The sequence below is a fragment of the Nansenia antarctica genome, assembly GCF_963989245.1.
Source record: "Nansenia antarctica genome assembly, chromosome: 16".
Classification (NCBI taxonomy): Eukaryota; Metazoa; Chordata; class Actinopteri; order Argentiniformes; family Microstomatidae; genus Nansenia; species Nansenia antarctica.
The window spans coordinates 26,925,725-26,950,724 of NC_137686.1; the positions used below are offsets into that span (position 1 = coordinate 26,925,725).

The 25,000-nt window shown below is 43.7% G+C and overlaps 3 protein-coding genes across 5 annotated transcripts; 2 read left to right on the plus strand and 1 right to left on the minus strand.

Moving 5' to 3' along the window:
* The first annotated feature begins 2,483 nt into the window (after positions 1-2,483).
* On the plus strand, positions 2,484-8,277 carry ndufa13 (NADH:ubiquinone oxidoreductase subunit A13). The gene is made up of 5 exons (XM_080546512.1): positions 2,484-2,600; positions 4,613-4,691; positions 5,078-5,149; positions 6,721-6,790; positions 8,073-8,277. The coding sequence occupies exons 1-5, from the start codon at positions 2,507-2,509 to the stop codon at positions 8,190-8,192; spliced, it is 435 nt and encodes a 144-aa protein (XP_080402638.1). The 5' UTR covers positions 2,484-2,506; the 3' UTR covers positions 8,193-8,277.
* A 2,940-nt stretch (positions 8,278-11,217) lies between these two features.
* On the plus strand, positions 11,218-15,057 carry LOC308171636 (yjeF N-terminal domain-containing 3-like; the record flags this gene model as incomplete). Its single annotated transcript, XM_080546513.1, has 5 exons — positions 11,218-11,313; positions 11,844-11,954; positions 12,700-12,813; positions 13,351-13,501; positions 14,849-15,057. 5 exons carry the CDS (start codon positions 11,218-11,220, stop codon positions 15,055-15,057), a joined length of 681 nt encoding a protein of 226 aa, XP_080402639.1.
* Positions 15,058-19,035: 3,978 nt separating this feature from the next.
* Positions 19,036-22,989, minus strand: cirbpa (cold inducible RNA binding protein a). 3 transcript variants are annotated; one of them, XR_013937849.1, is made up of 7 exons: positions 22,924-22,989; positions 21,943-22,061; positions 21,710-21,816; positions 21,096-21,225; positions 20,720-20,897; positions 20,543-20,599; positions 19,036-20,095 (listed from the first exon to the last, which is right to left on the minus strand). XR_013937849.1 is itself a non-coding variant. In XM_080546511.1 (7 exons), the coding sequence occupies exons 2-7, from the start codon at positions 22,040-22,042 to the stop codon at positions 20,082-20,084; spliced, it is 567 nt and encodes a 188-aa protein (XP_080402637.1). In that variant the 5' UTR covers positions 22,043-22,061; positions 22,924-22,989; the 3' UTR covers positions 19,036-20,081. The 3 variants fall into 3 exon arrangements, 2 of the variants coding, with proteins under 2 accessions (XP_080402637.1, XP_080402636.1); XM_080546511.1 differs by having other exon boundaries at positions 20,543-20,595; positions 21,111-21,225; XM_080546510.1 differs by having other exon boundaries at positions 20,543-20,595.
* Positions 22,990-25,000: the final 2,011 nt, after the last annotated feature.

Consider the following 25,000-nt stretch of genomic DNA (forward strand, 5'->3'; position numbering starts at 1 on the left):
CCAGACAGCAAACACATGGAAATAATGACAACGCTCTCATACTACTCATCATCATCATTATTATTATTATTATTATTATTATTATTATTATTATTATTAACCTTTTACCAATAACAACTGTACTCAAATGCCAACAATTACAGTCAACCAACACCACCCCCTGGGGGAGAGTAACGGAAGTGCAAAACCTCCAAACTTCCACAGGGGTGGGTGGGGGGGAAATAGCGATCTATCTCCATTACTTTTGTGTTTTTGTTTTACTTATGTTGTTTTTTCGAAGTCGTCTATTGTTTTCTCTGTTTTTTTCTGCTTATTGAGGATGACTGATGCTGTTTGATCATTGTGCAAGAAACTTGCAAGTTCACTGGGGGGCAAAAAAAAAAAGAAAAGAAAAATGCATTTAGGGCTTCCTTCTTCCAGATAATTTCGGCAGCCCAGATGGGGTGTGAGGTGATGATGATGGCTCGAGAATGTTACTTTTTCTCTGAACTGATGTCGTCGTTGCGTTTGTAATTCTCACCACGGAAATTATGTTTACCTGTTCGGTGGAGTTAGCCGATTGGCCCTTTCTTTGGTCCTCGAGCGACTCAGCGAATGGGTTGCAGACAAACTGATGGGGGGGCGGGGGGGGGCGGGTGTGGTCAAGATTTAACGACTGTCTTACCTTGAATTGTTGATTTCATCATAAGTGTTCCTGGAAAAAAATGTTAACAAAAAAAAGAGAAAAAAAAAAACGTTAAAAAATATGAAATCCAATAAACATTATTTTTAAGTTAAATAAAAACTGAGCAAGTGATGTCTTCGGTGCGAAACCAGTAAGCTGAAGATATTTGGAATTTGGTTGTATTTACAGTAAGTTATTGGATTACTTTTTTGGGGGGATGGATGGATGGATGTTGAAAATTGCTGTCAATATATTGTGTTTTCAACAAAATGAACAATTTATACTAGCCTCATACATGTTGGGTTTTTGTTTTTGTTTTAAGTGCAGAAGCATGCATACCCTCCTCACACAGGACGGAGCAGTTTGTTCTTTTTGTCTGACAGAAACTTTTGCTTTGGCTCCCATCTCCCAGTTCAGAGTGGTCCCTGCTTGGGTCGTTAAAGAGAGTTACGAGGCTATCTGTGTTACATGCAAAGATGTCGGACAAACCCTGGTGAAATTTGGAGTTGGAGACCCTGGTGCCTGATCAGAAATTGAGTTTGTAAAAAAAATGTTTCAATAACCATGGCTTCTTTTGGGTTCATTATTATTGTCCATTTCTTCCATGACAGTTTTGCAGGAAAGAAAAATACTTTGTTTTGTTCTATTATGATTAGTAGAGGATTTTATCATTAAAGATTACTTCAGATGTTTTTTGAAAAACACATTTTGACTAATTGAACTTTATTACACCGTTACCAGTTGGTCTATAATAAGTGAATTGTTACGACTGTGTTTCTGGTTTTGTAATGCTCATTTCAAAGCATTTCGGGTCTTTGTTAATGATTTGAGAAACACAGACACTGTTTTATCCTGGCTGCAAATTTCGATACAGTTGTTAGTAGTATTATATTAGGCAATTCCCCAAAAAAGTTCTCAACTGACACTTAGAACAACCATAGTAACCCAAATCTCCCTTAATGACACATTAGAAACATCACCTGCTTAGATCATTTGCCCAGTCCCAAACCCATCACCTCCCAGCTCCCTTTGGTGTGTGCAGAGATGCAGAAATCTGAGAGAGACCAGATGTGTAAGCTCTCTTAAAAGATCACGTTTTTTTGTTTCTTAACAAACATGCCTGTTATATTCATATAAAAAATAAAAAAAAGATTAGCATCTGTATCAGGGTTTCTGTATATTTCTGTCAAACTTTGTTTATACGATTTTTGTTTGTGTGCTTTATGCGCCAGCAGCACTGAGAACTGTGATAGGCAGCTCACAGGACACTCTGCAGGAACTGATTTTGACACACTGGAACCACAGATTACCCTACTCCCTCCCTCCCTCCCCCAATCATAATAACCCCCTTAGGGGAGTGGAAACATATCTGACCCTGTATCAGTGGTTAGGGGCAACTTCTACCTACTCTACCCTGAATGGCAACTCCACCGCCATGCTGTTTCCCTGGGTACTTTGTGCTGTTCACTGTGTCTGTTCATAGCCTCTGCTTTCTTTCTACCCCTTTATACATTATACAAAACTGATATTCCAAGTTGTTTGGTTTTTACTTCCCCCCCAGTTCCCCAGAAATAAATAATAAAAAGACAAGATTAACCCTTTTCATTTGGTGTTAAGTGTATTATTTTAATTAATTTCATTTAAAAAGACAGACACTTTTTTCTGCTTTTACCGATAGGGGGCGATAGAGCCCGTTCGACTTTCATTTAAAAAGAGAGACACATTTTCCCTGCTTTTACCGATAGGGGGCGATAGAGCTAGTTTGGGTTTGCCGTGATGGGATAGTGACGTAGCGTGGTAGTGACGTCACCGCGGTGTTGTGGTGGAGAGAGAGAAGGGAAGATGGCGGCGTCCAAGGTGAAACAGGACATGCCTCCTCCGGGAGGATACGGACCCGTCGATTATAAGAGAAACCTGCCCAAACGGGGACTGAACGGTCAGTATATAATCATCTGATATAATAACTATAACTCGTATCAGTGTTGTGTAACCAGCTGTCGTCTGTGCGAAATGAACACAGCAACACTGACGTCTGCTAGCTAAACCAGGCTAGGTGATGACGTATTATTGTATATAATGTTATATAATTGTCTCATATTGTACTTATATATAATATAATAATAGAGAGAAACAGAGAGAGAGAGAGAGAGACACACAGAGAAACAGAGAGAGAGAGAGAGAGAGACAGAGAAACAGAGAGAGAGGTAGAGAGAGAGAGACAGAGAGAGAGAGAGACAGAGAGAGAGACAGAGACAGACAGAGAGAGAGAGGGACAGAGAGAGAGAGGTAGAGAGAGACAGAGAGAGAGAGGTAGAGAGACAGAGAGACAGAGAGAGAGAGAGAGAGAGAGAGAGAGAGACAAAGACAGAGAGAGAGACAGACAGAGAGAGAGAGAGACAGAGAGAGACAGAGAGAGAGACAGAGAGAGAGAGAGACAGAGATTCACACAACATCTACTTGCAGGACTGTATCTAGCTGCAGTGCCTGCCTAGTTCAACTAACTAGTACTAGTTGCTCTGCGATGACCTGATTGATGATATGCAGACTGTTATCCAGGCAGTCTGTTAGACACAGATAGGAGAATTATGACCTTATCAACGTTATCGAAAGACCTGCAGGTCATTCCAAGTTCATCTCGCCATGTCATGGTTGTTACTGTGTCATTCTGTCTCTGACATCTGAATATACTGTCCATTCTGTCTCTCTGTCATCTGAATATACTGTCCATTCTCTGTCTCTGACATCTGAATATACTGTCCATTCTCTGTCTCTGACATCTGAATATACTGTCCATTCTGTCTCTGACATCTGAATATACTGTCCATTCTGTCTCTCTGTCATCTGAATATACTGTCCATTCTCTGTCTCTGACATCTGAATATACTGTCCATTCTCTGTCTCTGACATCTGAATATACTGTCCATTCTGTCTCTGACATCTGAATATACTGTCCATTCTGTCTCTGACATCTGAATATGCTGTCCATTCTGTCTCTGACACCTGAATATACTGTCCATTCTCTCTCTGACATCTGAATATACTGTCCATCCTCTCTCTCTGACACCTGAATATACTGTCCATTCTGTCTCTCTGACATCTGAATATACTGTCCATCCTCTCTGAATATACTGTCCATTCTCTGTCTCTGACATCTGAATATGCTGTCCATTCTGTCTCTCTGACATCTGAATATACTGTCCATTCTGTCTCTCTGACATCTGAATATACTGTCCATTCTCTGTCTCTGACATCTGAATATACTGTCCATTCTCTGTCTCTGACATCTGAATATACTGTCCATTCTCTGTCTCTGACATCTGAATATACTGTCCATTCTGTCTCTGACATCTGAATATACTGTCCGTTCTGTCTGACATCTGAATATACTGTCCGTTCTGTCTCTGACATCTGAATATACTGTCCGTTCTGTCTGACATCTGAATATACTGTCCATTCTCTCTCTGACATCTGAATATACTGTCCATTCTCTCTCTGACATCTGAATATACTGTCCATTCTGTCTCTCTGACATCTGAATATACTGTCCATTCTGTCTCTCTGACATCTGAATATACTGTCCATTCTGTCTGTCTGACATCTGAATATACTGTCCATTCTGTCTCTGACATCTGAATATACTGTCCATTCTGTCTGTCTGACATCTGAATATACTGTCCATTCTGTCTCTCTGACATCTGAATATACTGTCCATTCTCTGTCTGACATCTGAATATACTGTCCATTCTGTCTCTGACATCTGAATATACTGTCCATTCTGTCTCTGACATCTGAATATACTGTCCATTCTCTGTCTCTGACATCTGAATATACTGTCCCTTCTCTCTCTGACATCTGAATATACTGTCCATTCTCTCTCTCTGACATCTGAATATACTGTCCATTCTCTGTCTCTGACATCTGAATATACTGTCCGTTCTGTCCTGACAGGGTATAGCTTGTTCGCCATCGGAATTGGTGTCGCGGTGTTTGGCTACTGGAGGCTTTTCAAATGGAACAGGGAGAGGAGGTGAGAGTTGCCGTGGACTTTGTTTTTCCACGTAATTAACTGTAGTCTGTGGGTGACGGGTGATAACGTTGCCGTCCTAGCTCGCTAGGAGTCAGTTAATAGGCTAGGTGCACGATCTCCACTACTTCCTGAAAGGCACCTGGCATGAACATATCCTGTCTCACTCTATTGGTTTAATTGATTAATCAGCTGTGCGGTAAACCGTTGGAACACACAGTGCACAGCTGATTACTCAATTAAACCAATAGAGTGAGACAGGATATGTTCATGCAAGGTGCCTTTCAGGAAGTAGTGGAGATCGTGCACCTAGCCTATTGATGCTGTGTTATGGATAAAGAAGCGTACGTTGATGGACAGGCTAGATTGAGTAATGTGTTGTGTCGTAGGCGGCTGCAGATTGAGGAACTGGAGTCCAGGATAGCCCTGTTGCCTCTTCTGCAGGCAGAACAAGACCGGAGGTGAGAGCATCCATGTGGAGTCCTATGCACTCTCTCCCCCTCCCTTTCTTTCTCTCTCCCTCCCTTTCTTTCTCTCTCCCCTTCTCTCTCTCTCTCCCTCCCCCCCCTCCCTTTTTCTCGGTCTGGGTTGGTTTCTCCTGTCTCTCTCTCTCTCTCTCTGTCTCTCTCTCTCTCTCTCTCTCTCTCTCTCTCTCTCTGTCTCTCTCTCTCCCCCTCCCTTTCTCTCTCTCTACCCCCTCCCCTCTCTCTATCTCGCGCATGCACATCACCTCTCTCTTAGACACACACACACACACACCAGGGTTTCCGTTAGAAAAATTTGCCGTCGGACATCGTGTCCGGGAAGAATTCGATTTACCGGACAAACGTGATATATTCCGGTCATCATATTAAAATATAATAAAAAAAAAATTTTTCAAAATCATATTTCTTTTTTTCAAATCTAATATAGCTGTTTGTCGCGGTGATTACTGTTGTGTAGCGGCCTATATATGCCATTTAATGTCTATTTCTCATCCGATACGATTAGATGCGAGCTATAATATAACATGATTTGACGCATGCGCGCTATGCCATGCGTCAAATCCAGCGCTGAACGGGCGCCTCACTGGGAACTGAACAGACAGCATCGATCAATGAACGGACTCCACATTACGTTAACTGAAGTTTGTTAAATTGTTTGGGATTAATGTGAGTTTTCTATTTTCTCTTTCCAGTTTTACCCTTTTTTTAAATCAATAAAACAACGTCATTTCTATAACCAGGTCTCGCTGGTTGGGAAGGCATTTCGTTTAGCTCGGGAGTATGACAATGGGGAGAACATAACTGTTTATTGAGAAACAATTGATAGGCAGTCTGGGATACGTATATGAAGAAATACCACATACCATATCCGTTCGATGTTACAGCCTAGGCTATGCCTTTTCTCAGATAGATAGGGGATAGCCCTGTAAGCTCATACGGGTCTGTATGTCGTCCTGAAGACCGGCTGTTAGATCATATCGCTGAAGTTTGTCTCCATCTTAGTGTAAATGTTGTCCGTTTTGTTTGTTATCCTTGTTATTGTGCGATAAAGTTTCGCTTCGGGACACCATTTTCAGCTGAGCACCAAACACAGACAAAACACTGCCCGAGAGAGAAGGACCCGCCCCCTTTAGTTAGCCTATAGGCTAACTAAAGGGGGCGGGTCCTTCTCTCTCGGGCAGTGTGGTGTGTGTGTGTTTGGTGCTCAGCTGAAAATGGTTAGAGGGAATTATTTTCACCGGACATTTATGTCCGACGAGTTTTCAACTTGTCGGACTTCCACTAATTTTACCGGACAAAGACCGGTAATTACCGGTTAACGGAAACCCTGACACACACACACACACACAGTCTCATTTAACCCACCTTCTTACTTCACACACTGGCAGGGTAGGTATTTGGGGCGTGATCACACAAGCTTTTCAGTTTTCTGTTCGAGGGCAACGTGTTACGACAGTTGAACATCGGGCCATTCAGACAGATGGAGGAGGAAAGGAAATAACAGAGTTTGAATGACAGATTGACTCCGCCCTCTCTTCCCTTCCCAGGACATTACGGATGCTGCGAGAGAACCTGGAGGAGGAAGCCATCGTCATGAAGGACGTCCCCGGGTGGAAGGTGAGGACACACACACACACACACACAGACACACACACACAGACACACACACACACAGACACACACACACACACAGACACACACACAGACACACACACAGACACACACACAGACACACACAGAGACAGACACACACACACACACACACACACACACAGACACACACACAGACACATACACAGACACACACACAGACACACACACACACACACACACACACACACACACACACACACACACACACACACACATACCTCCCCATCGCCCCTCATGTCCTGTCAGGCTTCCACACGCTGGCTGAGGACATGGCACACTTCAGCTTAACCATACGACCACATGACATTTGCACCCAGATGGTGGAATGCACTGGCAGTTTACATTAGGGATGCAACCTCAGCAAACATGTCCAAGTCAAGACTAAAAACCCATCTTTTTAATATTGCCTTTCAATTACTAAATGATTAAATGATGATTATATAATGATTAAAGCACTTGGGGCTGCAACGTTTGCAGGAAAAGCGCTATACAAATAAAGTTATTATTATTATGATGATTATTATACCAAAGAGATAAGAGCTGCTGCGACTCAACACTGTTGATTAGGTCACCGCAGTAGTCTAGGAATCCACTGTTTGTCACTAGTGTTTATTGGGATAAATCGAATGAATAATTTATTGTTGTTCAGTCAATTAATGTTTGAGTAAGAATCAAATACAACAGCAATAGTCAACAGAAAGGAACACTTGCAAGGAGAGAGCAAGAGCACACCCCAGGGGGGTATTCCATCAACGTTGCTAAAGGAAAGTCCAGGCTTTAACACCTCCTTCTAGCCCCCTCCTCACTGTCATAACCGACATGCATACGATTGTCTGTTGTTGTCTATTTATTTAATTTTTTGTCTGTTGTTGTCTGTTGTGCACTTCCTTCTTTTTGTCATTTGTGTGCTGCAGAGAATAACACACTGTACTGAGAACAAATTCCACCGGCTTTGGTCGTGTGGTTAATAAACTATCTATCTATCTATCTATCTATTTATCTATCTGTCTATCTGTCTATCTGTCTATCTGTCTATCTATCTATCTATCTATCTGTCTCTCTATCTCTCTATCTATCTGTCTCTCTATCTATCGCTCTATCTATCTGTCTCTCTGTCTATCTATCTATCATTCTATCATTCTATCTATCTATATATATATATATATATATATATCTATACTGCTGCTGCTAGAACAGGGGATGCGTGCTGTGCTTCTCTCATGCGCGTGTCTCTTCTCTCCTCCAGGTGGGTGAGAACATGTTCCACACGGCGCGCTGGGTAACGCCCATCACAGAGGAGCTGTTTAACCTCCGGCCCCGGGAGGAGCTCCTGCACAAGCGCTTCGGCTTCCAGTGGTACGTCTGAGCCCCGTCCTCCCCCGGAACACGGAACCCCCACTCTCGACACAGCTTGTAAATGTTGAATATTAAAGTATCTTTTCTTTACCTCACACACCGGCTCCCTTGTGTTTGTTTGTGGTTTTTTTAAGTAGTTTTTTTTCTGAGTGGGGCAGTCCCACTCATATTTTTCTTTTTATTGTGACAGAGAGAAGGGATGACATGCAGGATATGTCCGCGGCCGGAATCGAACCGGGAACCCTGCGGTTACGTGGTCAACGCTTAACCCGCTACGCCACCCAAGCGCCCCTTGTTTGTGTTTTTTGTGCTATTCAGATGAGGGGTAGTGGTGGACTAGTGGGTAGTGAGTTGGACCGGTGATCAGAAGGTCATCAGTTCATATCCCACCTGGGAAACACCACCATTAGTGTGTCTTTGAGTAAGGCCACTTAGCCCTAAGTTACTCCAGGGAGACTGTCGCTGTAATGTCTAGTTGTAAGTCTCTTTGGATAAAAGCGTCTGATAAATGGTAAAAATGTAAACGTAAAGATGAGACGGTTGACCTGTATATGACACACGGTCAAGTACCTGAGGTTATTCAAGACTTCTCCTTTTCCTTCAGGTGTTTTTCAGCGTCCTAGTCAGGAGATGGTGTATTTCATGTGGCTGCTGGTGTTACATGTTACATTTTTATGCATTTAGCAGACGCCTTTATCCAAAGCGACTTACAACTCATACATTTGACTAAGTAAGTGAATCATCTATCCATCTGTCATAGCAGGAACAAATGATCTATGCTCAAGCCAGCGGCCATTGGCAGTCGTACTGTTAGAAGAAGGAAGATTTTTAGTAGAGAAACTGTTCGTATAACAACAGTTTTGGTGTTATTTCTGATGTCTCGCTGGTGTGGTGAGTCTTCTGAGTCTTTCGGTTCACCAGCTCTTAAATAGGATACTAGGTCCCCGGAAGTGCTTTTGCATCTTTAATGTGTGACACACATATACACACACACACACACACACAATCATAATCACTCACTCACTGACACACACACTCACTGACACACACACTCACTGACACATACACTCACTCACACAGACACACACACACACTCGCTGACACAGACACACACACTTACTGACACATACACACACTCACAGACACACACACTCACTGACACATACACTCACACACATGCATACGTTGCTTTCTGGCTGATTGTGTGTGTGTGTGTGTGTGTGTGTGCTACCCGTTGCTTCATCCCAGTTGGACTGAGCTACTTGCACTTGGCCTCAACCAATCAGCTTTCAGCTCCACCCTGAGGGGGCTTCATCAGTCTGAGGGGCAGGATGAAGGGAAGAACAGAAGGGGAAGGAAGGTTTGAGAAGAAAGAGAAGGTTTGAGTCGCAGTAACCAGTGTCTGTGCGAGTTACTGTGACCGTGTGTTTGTTGAGCCGCCTACTGCACCCTTTAAAGATGAACTCCAACTACAACTCCTCTGACCCGGAGATAACAGCCAAGGAGCCAGTCCGCTACATCAGGTAAGACTCCACCCAACAACTGTCGTTGCCTGTTCATATGGTCATATCAGAGATGTGTTTCATGAAGCTATTCCTGTCAGTGGGATGTGTCCTCCTATCTGTGTGTTTTTTTAAAAAGATGTGTTGATGTCATTATCCTGGTGAGTTTGTGTGTGTTTCTGTGTTTATCGACTCAGGACCAGAGGTAAATGTGTACTGTGGTGTTAGATTTAACATGATGGTGGCCAGGGGTGGTCCAGTGGTCTAGCACCGCGGTCTACAGTGTACACAGATGCCCATGTCGGAATGGGTTCGATTCCTTCCCCGATGACATGCCCTCTTATCCTTACTTTCCTGTCTATCTTCAGATAGATAGAGATAGCTCCAACCAATAAAATGTTCAAGATTTAAAAGATTTTACTTGGTGTCCATGGCCCCCACTGTGAGACATTTATGAGGAACATTGAGGACCTCCTTCGATGGGAACATAGAACATAAGCCTGTCCCATCGGGGGGTCTCTTCCTGTAATAATCAACAATCAACCAAAATCTAATTGAATCAGGCTTCGTACAAAGTCATTTCTTGTAGAACACTGAACAAAATCCCAGACCTAAACCCACGAGAGAGAGATTTGAGTGTGACGCTCCCTAGGGATTAAGAAACCTTCTCCATGGGGACTATCACCCCACTCCTTCTGCCCCCCCCCTGCCCATACACCACACTGGGGTACACCCCCCCCCCTCCATGGCTACCTGTGGAGGTCATAGTCTATTAGACCTCCTCAATAACACTCATTCATTTATTATGGATGTCTGTGCTGTAGGCTGCTGTGTCTTAGAGCCGGGTGCACTCTTAAAGATCAGCTCCGGAATTCTTATTGTCTCATGCAGGGAGGCCCATTGATTGGCCAACAGCTGCCTCAGAATACCCCCTCAGAGTCTGACCTCTTTAAGGGCACAGAGGTCTCTCTCTCTCTCTGCATCTGCCCTTTCTCTCTCTGTCCCTGTGTGTGTCTCTCTCTCTCTCTCTCTCTCTCTCTCTCTCTCTCTCTCTGTCCCTGTGTGTGTCTCTCTCTCTCTCTCTCTCTCTCTCTCTCTCTCTCTCTCTCTCTCTCTCTCTGTCCCTGTGTGTGTCTCTCTCTCTCTCTCTCTCTCTCTCTCTCTCTCTCTCTCTCTCTCTCTCTCTGTCCCTGTGTGTGTCTCTCTCTCTCTCTCTCTCTCTCTTGCTCTCTCCAGAGACTGTCAGACCATTCCCTTCCCACCTGCCTCCCTACATCCCTCTACTCCCTCACTCCATCCTCTTCTCGCTCTGTGTCTTGGAGAGTGTCTTAGAGTAACAGGGAGATTTTCTCTATTTTGTTCTTTCTTTCTTTATTTTGTCTGTGTCTCTTTCTCAACCAGTCACTCCGTACCTGTTTCTATTTATGTTACCTAGCCACCTTCTTCCTCTACCATTCTCTCCCCCTCCCTCTCTCTCTGCCCCCCCCCCTCCCTCTCTCTCTGCCCCCCACCCCCCCTAGTACGGTGGAGGCCATGGCCATGGAGGCGGAGCTGTTAGGAGAGTATCGCTTCGGGGCGGAGCAACTGATGGAGATCTGGGGCCACGCCTGTGCCCTGGCCGTCTCTAAGGTCTGGGTTGGTTTCTCCTGTCTCTCTCTCTCTCTCTGTCTCTCTCTCTCTCTCTCTCTCTCTGTCTCTCTCTGTCTCTCTCTGTCTCTCTCTCTCTCTCTCGGTCTCTCTCTGTCTCTCTCTCTCTCTCTGTCTCTCTCTCTGTCTCTCTCTCTCTGTCTCTCTCTCTCTGTCTCTCTCTCTCTGTCTCTCTCTCTCTGTCTCCCTCTCTCTCTCTCTGTCTCTCTCTCTCTGTCTCCCTCTCTCTTTCTCTGTCTCCCTCTGTCTCTCTCTCTCTCTGTCTCCCTCTCTCTCTCTATCTGTCTCTCTCTAGTATCTCCCTCTCTGTCTCTCTCTCTCTCCCTCCCTCTCTGTCTCTCTCTCCCTCCCTCTCTCTCTGTCTCTCTCTCTATCTCCCTCTCTGTCTCCCTCTCTGTCTCCTCATTCTGATCCAGATTAAACTGGGCCCAGAGCTACCGTACGACACTGTTTTGGTGTGTTCTCCTTTGACTGTGTGTAATAACTCTGTGTGTGTGTGTGTGTGTGTTCAGGCCTTCCCCCTGGCGTCTCTGGAGAAGAGGCATCCCACGGTGTTGGTGGTCTGCGGGCCGGGGCAGAACGGATGCATCGGCCTGGCCTGCGCTCGCCACCTGCGCATGTTTGTGAGTCCGACATTTCAATTTCAGTTTCAGTTTATTTAAGAAGGGACAATGCAATCAATTAACAACAAGTGTAAACACACCAGATTTAGCCAGGAGGCTAATTGTCATCTGTGGTCCCTGGCCAAGATGTTAAAAAGAAAGGCATCCTAAAATGACACAAGATAAAATAAACAATAAAACAGCATCATACAGAGCATAATGAAAGACACAGTTAAATTATGTTATGGGAGCAGATTTGTTTTCCCGTAAGCTAGTTTTTTCTGATTTTATTTGAACAGGCCAAGGGTAGTGGAGGTCCTGACATTCGAGGGCAGGAACATGCCTGGTGGACCTCGGTTGTGTTTTGTTCCTGATGGGAAAAAACCTGATACGACTACATCCATAGTAGTCCTGTCCCTCGCTGAACCGTTTGACAACTCTAAACGCTAAAACGAACGGCTCCTTCCTTTTCTATCTCTCTGTCTCTGACTCTCTTTCTGCTATCTTCCCTTCCTCTTTCCTCTATTTCCCTCTTTCTATCTACCTCTGTCCCTTTGTGTGTGTGTGTGTGTGTGTGTCTCTCTCTCTCTCTCTCTCCATCTGCCTACTTCCACTTTTTGTTTCTCTTTCTTCCTCCCTCTCTGTATCCCTATCTCCCCCCCACCCCTTTTTCATCTACCCCTCTCACCCTCTACCTTCTCTATCACCCCCCCCCTCTCTCTCTCTCCCCCGTCAAGACCTGTGTGTCTCTCGTCCTCCCTGTCAGGAGTACAGTCCAACCATCTACTACCCCCAGCGCTCCCGCCTGGCCCTCCATCGTGACTTCACAGTGCAGTGTGAGAGGACGGACATCCCCTTCCTCTTCTTCCTCCCCACAGAGGTGAAGAAGACACCAGTGTATTAGCCGACATTTATGTCGATATTGATGCTTTGCTTAGAAATAGATTGAAATATGATCGAGGACCATCCACATCCTGTGTGAGGGTTAGCTTTCACATAATTGCAACAAATACATTCCCCCCAAATGATTCAATAGTCTTTATTGTCGGTTACAGAAGGAAAAAAACGTACATTATAGACAGTATAGTTTATGATATGGGGCAGAGAGACACCAAAACAAACATGTTGGCACTACAGACCACATCGTCAATGTCACCTTTCTTTGGATACGCTGGCTTCAGAAGATATTAATCAGCTTTATGATTGACAGCAATGAATTGAACTTTAACAGCGCCCCTAAATTACCTGTACCCCCCATAATGACCTCTAGCCCTGCCTAAATGACCTGTAGCCCCCCATAATGACCTCTAGCCCTGCCTAAATGACATCTAGTTCCCCCTTATTGACCTGTAGCCCTGCCTGAATGACCTGTAGCCCTGCCTAAATTACCCTAACCCCTGTTTGATCTGTGCCGCAGGTGCAGCTGATAAACGACGCCTACAACCTGGTGGTGGACGCCATCTTGGGCCCAGAGACGGAGCCGTCGGCCGTGGGGGAGGCGTGCCACGGCATCCTGGCCGCCCTCAGACACGTCAGCCTCCCCATCGCCAGCCTGGACGTCCCCTCAGGTATATACAGGGTATCCGCGGTGTCTTGAAAAGTATTAAAAGTTGATCAATACATTTTGGGAAAATCAAGGCCCTTAATAAGTATTAAAAGGTCTTATCACGATTTTATGAGGTATTTTTCTGAATTAGACTCTGTCCAAAGAGTTTGAGTCCTAAAAACTTTTAGTAAAAGTTTGTGAATTTATTAGTTTTATTAAAAAACAAAGATGAACCGGAAATTCTGTTGTATGATAGTGGTCTAGTCTATTGCAAACTAAAACTGTTAAGTTAAAGGTGTCACTGATGTAAACGGTTACAGCTCGAAGTGGCGGTGAGGTCTGGAAAAATATTGACTGATTAAGGTCTTTAAAAAGTCTTAGAAAGGTATTGAAATTAACCTCAAGATTCCTGTATATACCCTGCATATAAGTGCAGTCCCTCAGGTCTCACCTCACTCTGGCTGTGGTTGTTCAGGCGGCCATTTTAAATCTCCACTTTGTTTCTAACAACCCTGAACCTTCTGATAGTAAATATAACAAAATGTACGCCATTTAGCTGACGCTTTTATCCAAAGCAACTTACATTGCAGTGAGTGCAGACATACATGTCAGTATATATGGCCCCAGCGGGAATCGAACCCACAACCTAAGCGTCATCAGTGCCGTGCTCTTCCAACTGAGCCACAGAGGAGCACATGATAGTGATCTAATAACAGCCGTGCTCTTTCACTGCTACGAGATTAACGGGAGGGTGTATGACATCAGTGTGATGTGTGTTTCCAGGGTAACAGGGTGTGTGACATCTGTGTGTGACGTGTGATTCCAGGGTAACAGGGGGGTGTATGACATCTGTGTGATGTGTGTTTCCAGGGTAACAGGGTGTATGACATCTGTGTGTGATGTGTGACTCCAGGGTAACAGGGTGTATGACATCAGTGTGGTGTGTGTTTCCAGGGTAACAGGCTGTATGACATCAGTGTGATGTGTGACTCCAGGGTAACAGGGGGTGTATGACATCAGTGTGATGTGTGACTCCAGGGTAACAGGGTGTATGACCTCTCTGTGATGTGTGACTCCAGGGTAACAGGGTGTGTGACATCTGTGTGATGTGTGACTCCAGGGTAACAGGGTGTATGACATCTGTGTGATGTGTGATTCCAGGGTAACAGGGTGTGTGACATCTGTGTGATGTGTGACTCCAGGGTAACAGGGTGTATGACATCTGTGTGATGTGTGTTTCCAGGGTAACAGAGTGTATGACATCAGTGTGACGTGTGACTCCAGGGTAACAGGGTGTATGACATCTGTGTGACGTGTGACTCCAGGGTAACAGGGGTGTGTATGACATCTGTGTGATGTGTGTTTCCAGGGTGGTGGGAGGAGGAGGAGGAGGAGGGCAGTGGTGACTGTATAAACCCAGCAGTGCTCATCTCCCTCATGGCACCAAAGAGGTGCGCCGCGGGGTTCAGGGGGACCCATTACCTGGTGGGACGCGTCCTGCCCTATGACGTCCAGAGGAAGTACGAACTCAACCCCCCAGAATACCCCGGGACAGACTGTCTGGTGGAGCTGGGATGACACTGACTCAGCCTCCCTGCTCTTGAATAATAATAATAATAATAATAATGATAATACTACTACTACTACTACTACTACTACTACTACTACTACTACTACTACTACTACCACTACTACTGCTACTACTACTACTACTACTACTACTACTACTACTACTACTACTACTACTACTACTACTACTACTGCTACTACTACTACTACTACTACCACTACTACTACTACTACTACTACTACTGCTGCTACTACTACTACTACTACTGCTACTACTACTACTACTACTACTGCTACTACTACCACTACTACTACTACTATTCAACCACTACTACTACTGCTACTACTACTACTGCTACTACTACCGCTACCACTACTACTACTACTACAACTACTACTACTGCTACTACTACTACTACTACTACTAACTGCTGCTACTACTACTACTACCACTACTACTGCTACTACTACTATTACTACTACTACTATTACTACTATTACTACTAACTTTTATTTGTATAGCACTTTTCCAGCAAACGTTGCAGCTCAAAGTGCTTTAATCATTATATAATCATAATTTAATTATTTAGTCATTTAAAGGCAATATATTTAAAAAGATGGGTTTTTAGTCTTGACTTGAACATCTGCTGAGGTTGCATCCCTGATGTCAACTGCCAGAGCATTCCACAATCTGAATTTGAATGTTGTTGTTCAGGAATTCAACTGCTTTGTCTCCCAAGTAATAACTGCCATTACTGTTATTGATATAGAATATATCTGGCCTGGTATAAAATGTATCTTGTAATGTATTTGACCTGTATATAATGTTGTAATTCACTTGACCCTGACATGTAGCCTAGATAGCATAGATGTGTCTTGTTCAGTCATACTCTTTCAATACAATAAATGAATTCTGAAAACTAGAATCATGTCACCTGCTATGCTTTATGTTGGAAGGATCTCTGCAAAACCTATGTAGGCCTACTACTAATATATCCAGTTGTATGGCATTTTTGCCTAGTGAATACATTCCAAGTTTCTGAAATGTATACAGGCCTATCTGTAGCCTATGTATGCACTGTAAAATCTATCCTGTTGTATGGCATTTTTGCCTAAATACACACAGAACTCGTGTCATGATTAATCTCAACTCTATACGATAACGCCCTGGAAAAAAATGCCCAGTCACTTCTGTCCCAGAAGCGGTTGAAATAAAGCCGCTGCTGTACTTCAAGTGGCCACATGGGGGCAGCACGCCACAGCAGGGCTAATCACGTGGTCTCCACACCATTTGCCAACGCTAAAATGGACGGAAGCTCAGATTTCCCCCCCCTTTCTTCAACTCGACCCTTATATTATTATTATATATAATATATTATAATAATATATATTATATATATATTATTATTACTCCCAACAGATCACCCATGTTCTCCCCCTATTTCTGATGATCAAATCTGTGCCTTTCTCAAAATGGCCATTTACTGACAACCACCTCCCACTTCCCAGAAGATCATTGTGTAACCAAAACGTACGACATCTATGACCTATGACATAATAAAGTGATTTCATATCAGTAGACATACTTCAAAAAGGATAAGAAAAAACAATCCAGTTTATTTGTGAAATGGAACATTTTTTGACAGGTCATCAAAGCCATAAAAGGCAGATATAATCATGAATCATTACACAAATCAAAGTCACAACTGTACATTTGCACAAGGGAATTACTGCTGTTACTGGAACTTACAGCTCACAGCTCTGAACTTACAATAACACAAGCTGCTGCAATGGATTTCAGGATAGACTTAAGAAAACTAGAGGTACAATCTCTGTGGAAAACCCATAAGCCAAAAAGCATAAACGCTATCCCTTGATATTGAACGTGTAAGTTAAAAGCTTAACATTTTAGCTAGCCAACAAACAAACGGCCAAAGAGATCAAATGTGGAGTGACAAGTGTGAAAAAGCGGAACATTTTGATGTAAGATATGTGTACGTGGACTTAAAACTGTTGCCGTGGCAATGTCAATGAGTAGTTTCTGAGGTGATGTGGTCTTCATGTAGCCTCTCTAGACAGCTCACACCACCTCTACATGCTGCACCTGAAACCACAACAGGAACACAACTGTCACAAGGGCTATCAAATGCTTAACCCCACTATGGATATACAAATCGGCTAACAATCCTCAATGGATTGACTTCCCCATTTAAATATGCACTCTGGTGTTGTTAACTGACTTGGTACCACTGTGTTTAATACCGACGTTCGCCAAACTCTACATCGATAGCTCTGTGGAAGATTCAAAAAGTTGCTAGAACATTCTAACCTGGATGATATATCTGCAGCAGTCGCTAACCACCTCAGACTGGTCATTTCAGACACTGGGAGGGTGGGAGGGGTCAAGGTTCATCACCAGAGGGCCACTTGACTTCACCCTAAAAAGAAAACATTTAAAGAGACGACAAGTTAGAACAGATCAGAAAGTTAAAAACATGGAACATAATAGCAACACAAAGCATGCAAACCATGTTCATCTACCCAGACCTCTTCATACTAAACATAACCCGTAAGTAACTAATTCTAAAATAAAAAAAAATCCCACCCAGTAAAAAAAAATACACAATTTCAATTGAGTAAGAGTGATAAAAAAACAAAACAAAAAACAGATACAGCAGAGCAAAGTTTAAGGCTTGTGGGGGGACAATTGAGGCAGCTTTTAGGAGGATTTAGGTAGAGGTTCATCACTGGGTGAACTTCTGGAGGTTCGAAATGCATGGCAGACATGTCGTGAGCTGAAGTCAATCCCTAAATGACCCCACATTGATGACAACTCAAAAGTTTGGGGGTGGGGGGGGAGGGAACATTTCAGAAATGGGACAGGAGTCATCATCTTTTTACCAGGAGATTGCTATGGTCACTGTCATGCGTATGAGTTACAAAATTGAGGCAAGGGTGTAAGTTTGACTGTGGCGACCTTTGAAGCAGGGTGGGGGGGAGGGATCTCTAGTGTATCTAAAAACCTAAAAGATTAATGGAAACAAAATGAGAACTTAGTTTGAAGGATGTGAGCAGGAGGAGCAAAAGGAGTCGTTACCTCACGTGAACTGGCCTACTGTGTGTTCTCTCTAGGCAACACTAGGCAAGTGAGCAGCATTCATCTCTGACGAGCACTGGCTGGGGTAGTAGGCGCAACACTTCACTCTCTCTCTCCAAGGACTCGTAGGTTTTTGAAGTAGCTGAGGAGCTCTTGAACGTAATGAAGCATTAACAGGACCCAACCAACACCAGCTCACTGTGGTCCAGCATCAGTGAGCCACACTCAGTGGATGAGCCATCCACATCCACTCAAGTTATGGCTTTTTTTTTTTTTTTACACCCCCAGTAGAGGGTTTGGAATAAATACACCCAATTGTGTTGTTTTTTTTTGTAAAAATGGGACACGGCATCAGCCATGTTGGATGTAAAGCGTGTCCCTAAATCAACATGTAAAGAAACTTGCATTCTGCTCGAGAAGTCAATTGAGCAGGAACCAATGCAACCACTGTAATGGCCATATAAAACAACCTGACCTACCACTTGAACACTTAAGACCTGAGGTCAGTAATGCAAAAAGGTGGGTATCAACTTCCTAGTTTAACCTGCCCTCTTAGCTATAATACAGATGATACCAGCCACTCAAGGCAAACACCACACTAATGCCTCCCAGAAGGCAAAGTGATAACATCAGCCATCAGAGAAGCAGAAAGTCTATTTTCCCCCAAACACTAAAACCTGTATCCTTCCTTTGATTAATACATGTCATTCTCCCTTTCTAAAAGTGATCGTGCTACCAGTGACAGTAGTACGGGTAGCGTGCTAAGTGCTAGAATACCCAAACTAACTAACAAATTGCTGATAATAACAGCAACAACCCAAACTAACAAAATTGCTGATAACAGCAACAAACCCCCATAATACTTTTTTAAAAGGCACAAGGAATCAGAGTATTTTCAACAAATCGTTTTAATAGGCTCCATGAAGCCAAAATTGACAAAATAATCTTCAATGTTGATGATACAAAGAACAGAAAGTACAAAATCGTTCCCAGGTGGAATATTATATTGGGCAGAGTAAGTAGTAACATTTGACGTTGATCCGCTTTTTTTTCTTTTTCAGTCCATCATAACAGCACATTTAAAATGCAGGCGTTGAGAATAGCAAGAAAAAAAAACCATGGGCAGACTGGAGCATGCTGCAATCTGCAACTTCATGAGCGAGCAGGCGGCTCATCGGGCGTGCAGTTTCACCGGTCTGAAAGGAATTCACTCTTTTGGGAAACTGAACATATACAAGACCCTCAGCTATATCAAGAACTTCTATGTGGATATAAGGCATTACTGCCTGGTAGCAACACTTAAGGAATGCATTTTATAAAATCCAAAAAGCACATCCCGGCCCAGTTTGTCAAAAAGCTTCTAAGTGGAATCATTTTTCTCGCTCAGTTCAAAACTTGGCAGGAGGTAGGTCGGACATGGTCGTTTTAAAACAAAAGAACAAAAAAGGTAAACAGGCCCCCCGTTGGATAATCCCCCATATGTATCTAGGTCTCAAGAACTAGGTCTCAGGTCAGACAATGGGCAAAAAGGAACAGGGCTAAAAGAATGGGAAGACAGTGGCCGTTCAACAAACAGCCATGTGAAGAAGAATGTTTCTGGTTCTCGCTAATTAGAAATTTTACAGCACCAACAAATCAGACATTATGCTTAATCAAAAAACTAAATACCATAAGAGCAATGGAGATGGTCCCCCCTCTTTAAGGGAGGAGAGGCATCGGAACTGGAACTTCTTTGTTTTTAAACATGGTTTGTAAAGGAATGGCCGAAACTTCATGGCTAAATTTTTTTTTTTTTAGAGAGACGCTCGAGCTACTGAACACAATAGGACTACAAAAAATCATCAGGTCAACAACAACACATGGACATATTTCTTGAGAGGAGCGCATCTTTTTAAATACAGCCAGCCCAGGGAGGATCTTGAATCGGGGCGGATTTTTACTCGTGTGTAGCTGAGGACAAGAAGTGGGCAGAGGTCAGGAACACTGGAAACTTTGATGAACATTTTGATCTTGACAAATATCCCACATTTGGTTAACCCAACTAAAAGCAGTCTTGCTGTGTTAAACTAACCCCAAATTTTTAGAGGGCAAAGCTCTCAAGTGAAGTGTATGACAAGGGCGGGGGGCAAATGTACAATCCAACTGATCAATAGTCCAATAGTAGAAACTATTTCTCAGGTGGTGTGGTGTGGTGGGAGGGGGCAACTACAATTTAGCATTCTTCTGAAACTATGATATGAAGGAGGGGCATTATGACTGCTGACTGCACTACTGAGCAAAGAGATTAAGAGTCATCAAAGACCTTGGTTTTGAGGGATTGAGTGAAGTTTAAGAGCCCCCAGGCACTGTCAGAGTTAAGGGGGTCCCCACAGACACACATTAGTCAGTGATACATACCATAGCTGTCGTATCCGTCTCGGTAGGATCCCCCGCCGGAGCCACCCTGACCCCTAACATTGAGAAATAAAGAAGATCCTAGGTAAGGTCACTGTGCAAGGGGACAAAGTCAAAAAAAGATATCGGACATTCCGGGACGTTCCAAAGCGTCCAAAAACCAGACCCGTGTCGCCTCACCTATTGTCTCTGTATCCACCGCCGGAGGAGTAGCCGCCGCCACCTCCGCTCCTGTATGATCCACCGCCGCCGCCACCGCCATAGCTCCTGTCTCCGCCGTAGCTTCTGTCCCCACCGTAGGATCTGTCTCCACCGCCGCCGTAGCTACGGTCTCCGCCGCCTCCATATCCGCCACCGCCTTGGGGTTTGCAAGTCGAGGAGAGAAAAAACGAGACAAGAACCAGAACAGGTTAAAGATGCCATGCCGTGGAGTACAGGGCCTAATCTTTTGGCAGGAACCAGGCGTGACAAAGGAGCAAAGGGAGTGGGGTAGACACACCATGTTTGCAAGTTTGCCAGCCCTTACCTCCAGGATAACCCCGCCCACTTCTGCCACCTCCATAACCGCCACCTCCATATCCGCCACCGCCGCGTCCTCCTCTGTATCCTCCTCCACCACCGCCGCCGCCTCCACGTCCACCTCCCTTGCCTGCCTCGTCCACGCGGATCGTCCTGCCATCAACCGTCTGGAAAGAGACAAAATGAAAAAAGGAGGGGGTTAATTTCTTGATAAAACCACTAAATACTAAAAACCAATTATTATAATAATGTTGTATTAGAGATTATAGTTTGGGATTTACAGGGCTTCAATAAATGCAATGCATTATGGGGTATGTAGGTAACAAAGTTTTTACAGCAGCACATGTCCAGTAGACACTAATTAATGACCAACTATAATAATGATGCATTATATTTTTTTCAAGTTTGTGTTTAATTTACAGTTAATGGTTAGAAATGCAATGCATTGTGGGGGTAGGTGGCTGTAGATAAGATTTTTTTTTTTTTTTTTACACAGCAGCACGTGTCCAGCAGACACGTGTACACTAATAGCAGAGGAACAACACAAGCGCCCCTAAAAACGCCTTAGGGGACTAGCGGGCCGTGCAGGTTATTCTAGGAGAAATAACAGGCCTTTAGCAGGTTGTGGGGGACTATTTAAAGGTCTTTTACCTTTCCGTTCATTCCCTCCAGAGCGTCTTTCGCGTCTTCGGCCACTTCATACTTGACAAAGCCGAAGCCACGTGACCTTCCTGACTCTTTGTCTCTGATGACGTCAACTGATGAAGGAAGGCAGGAAGGAAACACATAGATACGTATTTAATAAAAAGATAAAAAAATAAAAATCGAAAAATTAATCGGTTTTAACTGTTTTTATATTAAATAAAATTATTTCTCTTAAATACCTTTGGCGATGTTTCCATATTTGACGAACGCGGCCGCCAGTGACTCCTCTGTGGTGTCGAAGCTCAATCCTCCGACGAAAAGTTTTCCTTCGTCCGACATCTTGTTGGTGTTTCTTTGTCTGAAAAAACGGAAAAACCCCGGGCCCGGGTCAGCGAGGCGAACTCCCTCCAAAAGTTTTTTTTATATATAATAACCATCTAACCCCTAACACACATTTAGGTTAAAAACCCACCTCGTTAAATTACTTAATCCACCCAATTAATTGTTTAATCGTAAAAGTAGGTAATGTGATCAAGGTATTAACATGTATTGTCTGACCCACGTTGCGCACCAAGAAAATAACTCGCGCCAGGCGAGCTAACGCGCTAAAACGCTAATCACACAAAGTCATGCTAAAACAAGTTCCCGGGTTACAAATGTTTGGGTGAAAAAACATTTTTTACACATTACACAATTATATATAAAACCTTGGTAACAAGGGAAAACGTGAGATACATCCAGATAGAGAGATAGCGGGATAGCAGCAGTGAAATGGCAGGGCCGCCCAGCGCCATTTTACACACCACGTTGTTTGGCCTGCTCCACCTGCTGATTGTGCTAAGCTAACACGGCTAACACCACAGGCGCTTTGTAGATAACGGCATTAAACACACCGTGTATTTCACACACAAACGACTAAAATATACATCCATATTTAACATATCCCACGATGTTTTAACACACGCAGTAGGGGATTTAACAAGACAGGATTAAGAAGCTAAAACTGGTCTTACAGGCTACACAGGCCCTGTGTGTCTGGATAACGGGACCCGTGCCAGAATAAAGCGCCACTCCTAGAAAAACCACGTTTCCGCATGAATCTAACACACAAATCACACCAAAACACTTAACTATATTAAATAAATGCATGTTAACTAAATGCATGTGGGTATATTGTTCCAAACTAACATTTTCACACGGGAAAACCGAGGAAATCTTACCTTTCTTGCTGACAGACACGGAGGGCTGGTGCTTCGGGAGAGGCGCGTCCAGAGAAAGAAGTGGCAGAGCTGCTCTGCTGAGGGTGGCCAAGCCGGGGTATTTAAATGAGTCTGCGGGGGGCGGGATCTGGGCGCTGATTTGAATACTGGCATCGTTTTTCGCGGGAACTATTGATTGTGATTGGGGAAACCTGATTATTTTTTTGATTACCACTAATTAAGGAGGAGTCGAAACTCGAAAGAAAGTCTTGAGGAGGTAACCTTGGTGTTGTACCGGCCGAATTGATTAAATTGATTGAATTAAAAGCTTTTGATGAGAGCTATGCTTTTTTTTTTTTCCAAGTATTTTTATTCAAAGGTTACACAATACAATATGATAAAACATGTTGATTTCCATCTTTTTTTTTTTACACATTTCTTCCCAACCCCAAACATTTCCTGCAGGGCCCTAAAGTTACATTGCTTTTCTATTTCTATTGTCGCACTGATTTCGTTTTCTACGAAGTTAGAAGTTTGTAATTTGAAGGGGCTACTGTTAGACTAGACGTAACTAATTAATACATTAAAATCCATGAATGATGCAAAAGTGAGACAAAATACGTGCACAACACACGTGTTGTATGAACTATTCCCCCCCCCCGTCTGCTTTACCACATTAGGAAGGGTTTCAGTCAGTCAGACCTCCTTCAACATATTTGGCTTAATGCATTATTTTGCTGTTCATGACGCATTTTTAAAAATCAAACATCATATGCAAGGTCATTAACTCTGGTAGGGTATTTTCTTTTTGCTGTAATGCAGCTGGAAGCGTGGAGAAGCAGGAAGGAGCAGAGAGAGAGAGAGAGAGGCCTGTGTGTGTGTGTGTGTGTGTGTGTGTGTGTGTGTGTGTGTGTGTGTGTGTGTGTGTGTGTGTGTGTGTGTGTGTGTGTGTGTGGCCAGCATGGTGCCAGAACCCGAGTCATTCATTCTCTCAGTTATTGTAACGCATAGACAATATGATTGTGTGCGTTTTGCACATAAGACAATGTCTGTAAAAAGGCTATTGGTAAGGGTGGACATTCATTGGGGGGCAGATCTATTCCAGTACAACATCTAGTCTGTCAACACCCTTCTCTGTTAGGATAGTTCACCTATACATGCATGGGACCATGGCTGCATGAAGGGAACATTCAGGTATTGTAAGGCCTGTGGGTGCATTGAGGCCAACGTTTTTTTTAGGAGAGACAGGGGGCAAATACACAAATACACAAAACGCAGACAATTATGTCGAGTTTTATTGCAAAAAACATGTCCCAAAACCTTATCAACCATACTTTATCAACTTTCTCAACCATGAAACGATTGCTGTCCTGACATAAATCCCCTTTAATGCTAAATGGGAAAGTTGGTGATGTTATTTGTTTACAAAACATGTGTAGCCTATTCTGTGTTATATTCTTGAAGTTGTTCATCAATCTTGATTATTTCAATCGTTCATCAGAGAGAGTAACATACGTTTCTCAAAAGGATAGGTGTTTTGGAATGAGAATATAACTTCAGTTATACATGACCCTATATCTTTCTCTCCCTCATTCCTGAGAGGTGAAACCAAGTGAGACGGTGACAGAGATAAGAGAAGGTCTAGTCATTGATGTTTGGAGGTGTGAAAGGCTAGGTGTGGACAGCACCACCGCCGTGGACTCCTAGGCCCTAAACAGAACCACCCTTGGAGGACCCTCACTACAGGGGTGAGAGTTGAGAGTTGGTGGAAAAATCGACCCCCCACTGGAACAACAAAGACCAGGGACCATCCCCCCACCCCGCTGAATGCAACGTGAGACTCTAGTGTGGATGGCTCTGCTATTCACAGTCAACTCCTGATTGTGTGAATGGATCGGGGACAATGCTGGTCTCCAACATATCCACATTTGAATAAAGAGACCCCCCCCCATCCACACACACACACACACACACACACACACACACACACACACACACACACACACACACACACACACACCCCCCAGCCCCCCCACCCCCACCCAACATACACACACACACACACACACACACACACACACACACACACACACACACA

What these genes read in the sequence shown, in the direction of transcription:
- cirbpa (XM_080546510.1), bottom strand. Translation starts at nt 22,042, where the DNA reads ATGTCGGACGAAGGAAAACTTTTCGTCGGAGGATTGAGCTTCGACACC. An exon ending in TGGAGGGAATGAACGGAAAG is followed by an intron (nt 21,226 to 21,709) that starts GTAAAAGACCTT and finishes GTCTCTTTCCAG; the next exon opens with ACGGTTGATGGCAGGACGAT. An exon ending in GGTGGATACAGAGACAATAG is followed by an intron (nt 20,596 to 20,719) that starts GTGAGGCGACAC and finishes TCTCAATGTTAG; the next exon opens with GGGTCAGGGTGGCTCCGGCG.
- ndufa13 (XM_080546512.1), top strand. Translation starts at nt 2,507, where the DNA reads ATGGCGGCGTCCAAGGTGAAACAGGACATGCCTCCTCCGGGAGGATAC. An exon ending in AAATGGAACAGGGAGAGGAG is followed by an intron (nt 4,692 to 5,077) that starts GTGAGAGTTGCC and finishes GTTGTGTCGTAG; the next exon opens with GCGGCTGCAGATTGAGGAAC. An exon ending in CAGGCAGAACAAGACCGGAG is followed by an intron (nt 5,150 to 6,720) that starts GTGAGAGCATCC and finishes TTCCCTTCCCAG; the next exon opens with GACATTACGGATGCTGCGAG.